The 12,528-nt window shown below is 34.0% G+C and overlaps 1 protein-coding gene across 1 annotated transcript in view; it reads left to right on the top strand.

Moving 5' to 3' along the window:
* Positions 1–8,805: 8,805 nt before the first annotated feature.
* Cad87a (cadherin 87A) overlaps positions 8,806–12,528 on the top strand; it is a 95,426-nt gene continuing 91,703 nt past the window's right edge. The window contains exons 1-2 of the mRNA XM_083036310.1: positions 8,806–8,834; positions 10,562–10,617. Of these exons, the coding sequence (XP_082892436.1) occupies positions 8,806–8,834; positions 10,562–10,617 (85 nt within the window). The remainder of the gene's footprint in view (positions 8,835–10,561; positions 10,618–12,528) is intronic.

Genomic DNA, 12,528 nt, shown 5'->3' on the forward strand with positions numbered 1-12,528 from the left:
ATTGATTACAGAATCTTTTGGTACCAAGCAGACAACAGCGTACAAATTTTTTAATACGATAAACATAAAATAAGAATGCGTCGCACAGGGTCAGCGTTAAAAAGTATCGATTTCCAATATTTTAAGACGAGCCAAAAATTCATCGATTATACATTTTAATAGTACATTTATTACAGAATCTTTTGGTACCAAGCAGACAACAGCGTACAAATTTTTTAATACGATAAACATAAAATAAGGATGCGTCGCACAGGGTCCGCGTCAAAAAAGTATCGATTTCCAATATTTTAAGACGAGCCAAAAATTCATCGATTATACATTTTAATAGTACATTTATTACAGAATCTTTTGGTACCAAGCAGACAACAGCGTACAAATTTTTTAATACGATAAACATAAAATAAGGATGCGTCGCACAGGGTCCGCGTCAAAAAAGTATCGATTTCTAATATTTAAAGACGAGCCAAAAATTCATCGATTATACATTTTAATAGTACATTGATTACAGAATCTTTTGGTACCAAACAGACACCAGCGTACAAATTTTTTAACTTGATATACATAAAATAATGTTGCGTCGCATAGGGTCAGCGGTAAAAAAGTATCGATTTCTAATATTTTAAGACGAGCCAAAAATTCATCGATTATACATTTTAATAGTACATTGATTACAGAATCATTTGGTACCAAACAGACACCAGCGTACAAATTTTTTAACTTGATATACTTAAAATAATGTTGCGTCACATAGGGTCAGCGGTAAAAAGTATCGATTTCCAATATTTTAAGACGAGCCAAAAATTCATCGATTATACATTTTAATAGTACATTTATTACAGAATCATTTGGTACCAAACAGACACCAGCGTACAAATTTTTTAACTTGATATACTTAAAATAATGTTGCGTCGCATAGGGTCAGCGGTAAAAAGTATCGATTTCCAACATTTTAAGACGAGCCAAAAATTCATCGATTATACATTTTAATAGTACATTGATTACAGAATCTTTTGGTATCATGCAGACACCAGCGCACAAATTTTTTAATACGATAAACATAAAATAAGTATGCGTCGCACAGGGTCAGCGGTAAAAAGTATCGATTTCCAATATTTTAAGACGAGCCAAAAATTCATCGATTATACATTTTAATAGTACATTGATTACAGAATCTTTTGGTACCAATCAGACAGCAGCGTACAAATTTTTTAACTTGATATACATAAAATAAGATTGCGTCGCATGGGATCAGCGGTAAAAAAGTATCGATTTCTAATATTTATAGACGAGCCAAAAATTCATCGATTATACATTTTAATAGTACATTGATTACAGAATCATTTTGTACCAAACAGACACCAGCGTACAAATTTTTTAATACGATAAACATAAAATAAGTATGCGTCGCACAGGGTCCGCGTCAAAAAAGTATCGATATCTAATATTTTAAGACGAGCCAAAAATTCATCGATTATACATTTTAATAGTACATTGATTACAGAATCATTTGGTACCAAACAGACACCAGCGTACAAATTTTTTAACTTGATATACTTAAAATAATGTTGCGTCACATAGGGTCAGCGGTAAAAAGTATCGATTTCCAATATTTTAAGACGAGCCAAAAATTCATCGATTATACATTTTAATAGTACATTTATTACAGAATCTTTTGGTACCAAGCAGACAACAGCGTACAAATTTTTTAATACGATAAACATAAAATAAGTATGCGTCGCACAGGGTCCGCGTCAAAAAAGTATCGATATCTAATATTTTAAGACGAGCCAAAAATTCATCGATTATACATTTTAATAGTACATTGATTACAGAATCATTTGGTACCAAACAGACACCAGCGTACAAATTTTTTAACTTGATATACTTAAAATAATGTTGCGTCACATAGGGTCAGCGGTAAAAAGTATCGATTTCCAATATTTTAAGACGAGCCAAAAATTCATCGATTATACATTTTAATAGTACATTTATTACAGAATCTTTTGGTACCAAGCAGACAACAGCGTACAAATTTTTTAATACGATAAACATAAAATAAGGATGCGTCGCACAGGGTCCGCGTCAAAAAAGTATCGATTTCTAATATTTTAAGACGAGCCAAAAATTCATCGATTATACATTTTAATAGTACATTGATTACAGAATCATTTTGTACCAAACAGACACCAGCGTACAAATTTTTTAATACGATAAACATAAAATAAGTATGTGTCGCACAGGGTCCGCGTCAAAAAAGTATCGATATCTAATATTTTAAGACGAGCCAAAAATTCATCGATTATACATTTTAATAGTACATTGATTACAGAATTATTTGGTACCAACCAGACACCAGCGTACAAATTTTTTAATTTGTACAATCAGCGACTTGTAAATTGTTGAAGAGACGGTAGTTTATCGAACTAGGTATGTGCTTTGCGCGATTTATTTTTGTACGCGTCAAGGTATTCAATGCGATGGCATCGATTAGGAATTATTAGATTAGAATTATCGTCCATCGCGACATCCAATTCTTCTCGATGGTCCAATTCTTCTCTCGTACGAGAATTATTTTTGCAACTACGCTCGAAATCGAATAAATCTCTCGCGCGACCTTTTAATTTTTTGCCTTTCTAAATGTGATTTGTGCACTATTTTCGAATTGATTGCGATGAGTAATATATTTCGGCGAATTAAAGTTTAAATAACGAACATGATGTATATCGATTATTTAATAATAATAGCTATTAGATTAACATTTCATTTCATGTTAACAAAATAGCGAAAAGAATTTACAATTAATTAAATATGTGTTATAACTTATAACACTTGTACACAAATATAGAGTGAGATTATCGGGTTGAATAAAGCAATTTCAGATTTACTATTAATTTATTATTTTTTCTCGCATGATATCTTAAGGAACATAATAATTTTTGTTCTTGACACATACCATTGATTCCTCATAGAATTTTTGCAACGAATAAATCTCTCGTGTGATTTTTAAATTTTTTTTGTTTTAAATATGATTTGTTTACTCTTTTTCGGATTGAGAGCGCAGAGTGATATATCACGAATCGCCGGATAGGGGTTTTAAATAACGAAAAAGTATAGTGTATCGATCATTTAATAATAATAGGCATCAGGTCGTCATGTTATTTCACATTCACAAAATAGCGAGAAGAATTAATTAGTTAAATATGTGTTATAATTTATAATAATTGTATATACAAATATAGAGAATATCGGATTGATAAAACGATTTCAGATTATTTATTATTATTAAAATTTATTATTTTCTTCTCGCACGATATCTTAAGGAATATAATCATTTCTTGACATTTAATGTTGATTCTTCGTAGAAATTTTGCAATGAATTCGAATAAATCTCTCGCGCGACTTTTTAATTTTTTATCGTTCTAAATGTGATTTGTTCGCTATTTTTTGGATTGATGACACAAAGTGATATATCACCGGATTGGATTTGGATTTAAATAACGGAAAGGCATGACATATCAATCATTTAATAATAATAGATATTAGATTCAAATTTTATTTTACGTTCACAAAATAGAGAAGAATTTATTTAAATTACTTAAATATATGTTATAACTTATTACAATTGTATATAAAATAGAGCGATAATATATCGGATTGAACAAAGTACTTAATTTTCGATTATTTACTATTATTAGAATTTATTGTTTTAACGATGATTTTTAGTAGTTTATTTAAAGTTTATATCATTTGTTATAATTTTATCGTTTTACATGTATATATATGTAACCATTTCTGCGAATTTGCTTCAAGTTTGCGAGAATTTTAAAATTTTACTCCAAACTTTAACATGATATAAAAATAGCCATTTTGATACACACATAAATGTGTTCGCAAAATATGCACTTATCGCGTTTTCTTCGCGCTTTAGCTCGCTTTCGCGATGAAGTTCTATGAAGATGCAATGTAAGCGCGAGACGCAAGTTATCTCATTAACCTCGAACTATCGAATTCCGGTCTGTCAGAGGTAATGCATCATCGGGACGTCGCGGTCGCGACGAAGCGAAGCTTGACGTGTTAACTTTAGTTCGAGCGCTGGCTTGCATAATTTCCGATCGGCTTCAATAACGGCTGAGAGTGCCGTAAAGCGGGATCTGTCTTATCTCTTCCACCTTATACGTGCGGCGGTCGCGATTAATGTAATTTGCTTGTGCTCGGACTGCCGAGACATTAATAATCGATACGATTAATTCGAGCTCGCATTAACTTTAGAATGTAGAAGCACATTTCGCATATATCATCGGGCGGAATACGCCTAGAGATTAATCGAGCTGATTCTAGCAAAGTTCACTTGTCTTTAATTTTGACTTGTGCATGACTTTTAAACTTTATAGACTTGTTGTGATAAAATTGACAGTTTATTCGGATAAAATAGTCAACGGACATTATGATAATTCTTGAACGATAAACGCTATCGCATTTGGAAGATTTTTTCCTTACAACTTGAAGGAGAAGAAAGTTCTTTTAGATTAAATGTATGAAACTTTCTCCTGAAATTGCATGAAACATGTTTCAAATGATGTGATAAGCGGATTACACTAGGCATATTAGAGCTAGACATGTTCGTTGCTTCTGAGATGGAAGGGTCGGAGAGATCGCATCACCATTTGAAGGCACTATTCACTAAATACATGCAACGCAACTCTGTCTCGCGACGGTGTTAACCGTGATGTCCCGTGTCGACCGATTAACGCGCGACCATTTGCAGATTCGACCGCGAAACTGCATGCGCGGTTCGCCAAAACGCAGAGTGCATCATGTTCATCCGCGCGCGCTTGCGCGCGTACTCGCGTAATTGAGGGATCCAATTCGTGTAAATTCAGCAGTAACGGATTCGTTTAACGTGGACGCGTAAGATGACGAATTACTCGCGACATTATTCACTCGCCGGGTTATGAAAGATACATTTTCATTGATCTACACTACTTTCATTGACCTATACTACTTACATTTACTACATTATTTTATGTCACCATTTTGCATTTAACTTTTTAATTCATGATGTCCAAATTAATTAATATTGCTTATTATTTATTATTATATGTATTGATTGATAGTATTTTTATTAATTTATATCACTTTCATTGATCTACACTACTTTCATTGACCTATACTACTTACATTTACTACATTATTTTATGTCACCATTTTGCATTTAATTTTTTAATTCATAATGTCCAAATTAATTAATATTGCTTATTATTTATTATTATATGTATTGATTGATAGTATTTTTATTAATTTATATCACTTTCATTGATCTATACACTACTTTCATTGACTTATACTACTTACATTTACTACATTATTTTATGTCACCATTTTGCATTTAACTTTTTAATTCATAATATCCAAATTAATTAATATCGCTTATTATTTATGTATTGATTGATAATATTTTTATTGACTTATATTATTTTCATCGATCTACAATCTACAGTATTTTCATTGACCTATACTACTTACATTTATTACATTATTTTATGTCATCATTTTGCATTTAATTTTTTAATTCATGATGTTCAAATCAATTAATATTGCTTATTATTTATTGTTATAAGTATATTGATTGATAGTATTTTTATTAACTTATGTACACATTTATATATATATATATATATATATATATATATATATATATATATACATTTATGTACACATTTATATATACAATGCATATATGTACTCATTTTTATATATATATATATATATATATATATATATATATATATATATATACATTTACAATATACTCATTTATATACATATATATATATACATTTATGTATACATTTATTTAATTAATATACACGATTAATATATCACGATTAATATTTTTGACAGTTATCAGCTGATTTCTGTCAAAAAATATTAATCGGATAAAGTATTATAACATATTATACACTGAAAGAATTTTTTCTTAGAATTTACCCTGAAAATCATGGTACCTAATTGTGAGACAATATGGTATGGAGAGAATTTTAAAAATATGTTTGATTAATTTTACCATACTTTTTGTAAATTTTACTATACTTTTAATAAAATTAATCAAACATATTTTATATTTTATTGTGATAAATTATAATCAGAGAAATTCTCATAAAATTCTTTCTATACCATATTGTACCACGATTATCATTATTTTCAAGGTAAATTCTAAGAGAAAACGGACACATCGCGATCTTTTAGTGATTAAAATAATGAAGAACATGTAAAATTAATTAAAAAATCTCGCGACCTCTTTCTCGATTTGCGATAAAATTCGAAATCGAAAATAATCTCGAAATTTTTTCCCATTTGAATGAAAAACAAAGAAAGTTAGAATTTTATCGTTAAAAGCTTTTCTATTTCGATTCGTTTGTACGACGGTCCAAATAACATCGAGTTAATGTAATTAGATCCGCGAGAATTTCTCATTTACTTCAGCATCCACGCGCATTACGTACATAAATCGGATCACGATCAGGCCGTGATTAAATTACTGCGTTATTACTTCGACATTTGCGACACGTAGATGCTTCGACGATAATAACGATCAAATACAACGATCGTTGTAGCGAGATCGACGCGATCGCTGTCAATACCAACTGTCATTAATCGCAGTTTAACTTGTCACTTGTATATACCGTAATTAAAACATTGCACACAAGTAATGCGGGTATGTGTCTGTTTCGCCATTCCACATTTTCGGTATATTTGTATATCCACCATTTATACGAAGAGCAAATTTTATAAATTTTGTTCGAGGCCGCGTGTACGTGATTACGAACGTGAAATTGAAATTCTCGCGAAGCACTAACGAACTAAAATGTGAAAACTGAAAACCGAGGAGAGAGGAATTTTCGCAAATTATTTTTTTTTCGGCCAAAATATTCTCGCGCGCGCAATATTTCATTTACGCGTCGTTACTTTTGACAGGATCGCACGTGTATAATCTCCCTTTCTGTCTCCTTATTTATATCTTATTTTGAAAACGAGGGTGCGTAATATGATGAGGTATGTGTAATATGTATGTCGTCGTCATATCTCGAGTTGGCCTAGAGTGCCGACATCGCTCGACGAGATACATGTAGCGGATAATGGAAACGTCACTCTCTCTCTCTCTCTCGCTCTCGCTCTCGCTCTCTCTCTCGCTCTCTCTCTGAACGCCATAGTGTTATCTCGCGCAAACGTTATCTCCGCTAATTTCACATGCGACGGATAATGGCATTCAGCAGCGTCGGATAAGATGATTCAAATGATTAGTGAGAAAAACACAAAAGAATGAAAATCACGCGCTATTTATCGCTGCGATTACGGTAATTATGGATCACACGTGACATGCCACCGTAAAGTGCAATTCGCGCGTTCGTTCTTTAACAGGATACCTATCTAATTTAATGCGACGCTATCAAAGCTAAGATGCGAACATTCCACGTTTTCGTATCGATTAGTCTGAGCGATATTCATTGGAACCTGCCATCATCCTAATTGAAGAGACAAGTGTTCAAAGGTGATGCAACGCACGTTGTAGCGAGAATATCACGTGCATATTTTAATTGATTCTTTTGATTTTTTTTATGCGTGATTCAATTAGCGTCCCGTGAGAAATAAATTTTTACATTTCAGATAGAAAAGCGCTGAAGCTCGAAACTGATAAAATTTTTTAATATTTAATAAAATAGAAGAAATACACACACACACACACACAGTGATAGAGATCACTTTTGAGGTCACAGTGATTGAGATCATTTGTCGCAAGAAATTATCCATCATTCTTTATTCAAGATGAAGAAAATATGCGTTGGTTGGAGGAGAAAAAAAAACAACATAATTTGCGCGGCGATTATTCCAAATAGAGACTCGTAAAATCAAGCGGTCAGTGTAACTGTGCGGTGGTTTTAGATAACTATGATTTATTACCCTACCTTTTGCTCGAAGCTACTATTATTCATGTGACACGAAATGTGTATATTCGCGCAAAAACATATTGCGTGGGAGAATGAGGTTTGTTGTTACGAATTCTGATTAACAATTTTAACGATTATTTATTTTTATTTTTTGTTCACATTAATTGTTAATTCCTTACATATATATGATTCTTTTTTTAAATGTTATACGGAAGTAGAGAGAAACACATACAGTATTTTGCCATACATTTTTTACGCGACATATATTTTAGTGAAATTTATTGATATACATATGTATGAGAAACTGTGATACAAAATAACGTATCGATGCTAAATCTAGCCTCTTTATTTCAGACTTTTTTTTCCAATACTCGTTCAACTACACGATTTTAATAGCTATGGTTATAATTTTAAGCAATGTTTATTCCCAGTATGCTAAAATTAAAATGGATGACCGAATATACATCATTTTTGTTTCTTCTAACGATAAGTAGTTGCTTCTAGTAGATTTCTGTAAAATTACATCGTAACAACTTCGTTCGTTATAAGAGCAGGTTCCTCGTTCTCCTCTTTTAAAAGCAACTTTAGCTTTTTTGCCGTCCAAAGTGGTACTTCGCAAAATGGACACTCCCTGGCTAAGTTTTTCGCGGAATGTTGAAATTTCTACGAGAGAGCAAGAAGAGTCGCGCGCGAGGAGGACTTGTTGCTCACTTTTCCGTCCTCTCTCGACGATATAGACGCAAAGTCGATATCGCCAATTAACTCGCAAGACTGTTTACCGATTATGTTATGAGACGGTCCGCGTATCGAACTGGCTAGCGGTCCTATGTAACCGACGTGGCACCATATATAACGGACTATGTACATACCTATGGTCAACCTCGCCAGGTAATGGCAAATGTCACTCGGTCCGCCGCGCCGATTCTCCGACGAGAAACGTTATCGCTTGTAATTCTGCGAGGGAAATAGCATAATACGATTTGACCGTCCAGTTTAATGTGCATTTCGAAATGGAGGCTGTTTTGAGATAAAGTTTTACGCTAAAGAAGCTTTATCCCTTCTCGAGGAAGCTTCGAATATACATATATGTATATATAAAAGAAAATATATATGAGAATAATACCTTTTATTTTATTCGAAAACACACCCTTGCACGTAATCTCGCTCGATGAAAGCTTTGGGAACTAAAACAGCAGCTCTTTCGACTTGTGCTTATTTCTCTCTAAATATTCATTACTTTATTGTTCCGTTATACCGTTGAATATTTATTACTTAGATTCACATTTTGCAAGGTGAGAGAGAGTAATTTAACAATCAAATACTCTCTTCGCGAATGGTTTCAACTTAAATCATAATTTTCCAGAAACTAATTTCAAGTAAAACTTTCCCACTCTCTATATGTATATATAGATTATTTGATCTTTATATATATAAAGGTAAAATAATAATTAACAAATATGTGTATATATATATTTGTTAATTATTATTTTACTTTTGAAAACAGATATAATAGTTTAATATACAGTGCAATATCGATGTGCATATCAATATCATGACGATACGCCTCCGAATTTAGCAACAACTGCTATTCTCGGACTATTTCGCATCGCTTTGCCCCAATTTAATTAAACTTTCCGGTCGAATTTACGATCGGAGTCGTTACTTAATAATTTTATTTAAGCATAACAACTCGCCATCGATAGATAATCGAATTTTGTCCGTCAGAAACAAGCGCTACAACGGTATTTATAATCCAACGAGAAAAATTACAAAGCGCTACGTTTTTAGAAAACACGTCAAAACTACGGGGCGAAATTTAACGCCGACATGATGGCGTGTCTCTCATCTGTCGCTGTAATGTCAGCCGGTAGAGAGAGATCGTTGGGATTTTATTTTTAACTTGCAGTCGCAAACGATACTTGTTATTGGATCGCGCGGGCCGAGATATTCCAACGGAATATAATCCGCTTAATGCGGTTATCTATCTATTCATCTATCCGTTGGTTGATTCGCTTATCGTGTCACTCCTGAAACCATTAATACAGATACGCTTATAGTCTGCGTATAGTAAATTGAAACAGCGCCATTGTGTAAAATCTGTCTGTTCTGTACTGCTGTAACGATCATTAATTGGATATTGGTGTAATATTAATTGGAGCTTTCGTACAATTGTTAAAATTAGGTTATCCGTCTATCGAATATGCACGTACAAACAAATTTATAATGAATAACATACACATGGACTTTTAATAAATTATTTATTTGTTAATACGTTAACAAGTCCAACAACACGTCGTTTTATCTTGTAATTTAAATTAAAATAAAAATAACTTTCATAGAGGAAAAAAAAATTAAAATTAAAAAATGTGATGGCTCAATATGTGAACGCTCGATTCTCGTAATATTCTCCACTGTATATTTCGAGCAAGAGTTCCACATTAGAGTCACAAATGAGCAATTAATTAAGCATCCCGGCGTGACGCGAGATTAATCCGTCTAACCGCAAGTCTAATAGTCGCCGAGTCAAACTCGAACATTTATTCTCTCGATTCGTCTCTCGATTGGCCGGGAGAGACTCAATCAATAATGACCGTTTTCCTCTTCTATGCTTGCAGGTTGCCCAGGAAGCGAGCGGCTCTGCTGGCGATTTGTCTTCTGGCCACTTGTACCGGTGAGTCTGTCTTTTACTGTTCTTTCCTCCGTACCGAATTTATTCAGTCTTATGTTGCGGAGGATTTTAGGGATAGGAGCGACATGTTCTGTTTCGCGTTTCCCCACGAAACACGTGCACGACTCTCCATAACCGCACTCCAGACGACGTTTTCCTCGTCGCTGAGGAGAATTTTATTTGATTTCTGTTAGGCCGTTTCATACCGTCCCGTCGTCCGCCGACTTATACCACTCTCTCTCGTTTTATAGTGCTCGCGCGTGTTTGAATTCTGAAGGCTGGATGTGACTACCGAAAGTACAGAGAGGTTTGCGCGGAAACTCGAAAGAATATCGCGATATTCTTAGAAATACAGATCGTTTGTGAAATATTTTCTATGATCATTTTGTGCAATCAATTTTACATAATGCTTTATATTTTTTAATCGCACTAAACTTTATTAACATAACAAAGAAATAAGATTATTAAATAAATATTTACGTTCTATATTTTACTTTCGAAAAGAAAGTCTGGAATTTATACAGAAACATGTTATAAATCATTAAAATGTTCGAGCCAAAAGGCGACTGTTAAAATATGTCATTGTCGTGAATGAGACCTAGGCAGTGGATACCCTAACAATGCAAGGGGAGAGGGAGTACGAGAAGGATGGTTAGGTGCTGGTACCGGGGGTGTGCAGGGACGGAGGAAAGGCGTTTCCTTCTTCCGGTAGGGAACAGGAAGCTTCTAGCGAGCTGCCTCTCCACTTCATGTTCGTTTCTCTCTTTCTCTCTCTTTTTTTCTCGTTTCCATCCGCTCTCGCTTTTTCCTCTTTCTGTCCCGCCCGCAGCCCAGCTTCCTCCCCTCATCTCCGTATCTCGGCGAAGCCGAGAAATGGTTTCTCGTGAAGGAAGCGAGCAAAGCTTTTCCCTCTAACGTCTCTTCATCTTTCTCTAACGTCATTCTTCTCTTTTCACCGGGTTACAAATATATATTGCAACTAACGTTGATTGCGGGTAATGCAGCAAAGTAACGCGTGTTTATTTCGCCAGCTTCGCGAGAGTTTGACATTTCTATATTTTGCCGTCATCTTCAGTTTATTTGCTAAATTTCTAGATATTACATTTTCGCTTTATCCAGCAAAGTTGCGCGCTTTCTTTTTAATTTTTTCTTATTTCACCTCTTTTTTTTCTCTTTATTAGACGTCTGTTCGCACAAGCGTTCAGTGAAGCGAATATGAAATAATTATTTCTATACTTACTACCTCGCTACATTCCACCTTGTATGCATTGGTTCAGCGCTCTTAAGAAACGCGGTTTTATATTCAGTACAACACAAATGATTCTTTTTTTTCCTCATTTTCAAGATATAATTCACTCAGTATTCGTTCATTCGTTCCTTCACTCATTCACTCACTTTCTCCATTTCTCTACACAGTTTTCCCCTTTTGTTACTGTTTTTTTCTTTTTTTCCTTCTCTCAACATTTTACCTCTCTCGCTTTTTCTTTTTCTCTCTCCATATTTTTTCCTTCCCTTTCTCTCTACTTCTTTCCTCTTTTTCTCTTCATCTAACGCGCGCTACTTGCCGTAAATCTGTTGTTGCGTACTCCAGTCTCTCACGTTTTCGTTCATTCTCGGTTACAGTGGTCGGGTATTTATCATTCTCGCGTTCCGCGTTTGCATTTTTTAAAGCGTTGTTTCTTCCCCCTTATTAACAGCTGCCGTTCGCGTTGCCACGTTGGCAATCTGCAAGTTCGTCAACAGCGGGGCTTCCTCGCGCGAGAGCTTGCGCGAGGAGTCGCTCGATAATTTATGCTAAACCAGTTTGTAGAGAGGAGCACGGCCGAGCGTGCCAAAGTGAGATACGTCGTTCGCCAAGAATTACCTTCCCGGCATATATATAGAATCTTGTATGCTGAAACACACTTCTCTCTC

The sequence above is a fragment of the Prenolepis imparis genome, unplaced genomic scaffold (assembly GCF_030444845.1).
Source record: "Prenolepis imparis isolate NDT839.2.m4 unplaced genomic scaffold, iyPreImpa1.0 SCAF_4, whole genome shotgun sequence".
NCBI lineage: Eukaryota > Metazoa > Arthropoda > Insecta > Hymenoptera > Formicidae > Prenolepis > Prenolepis imparis.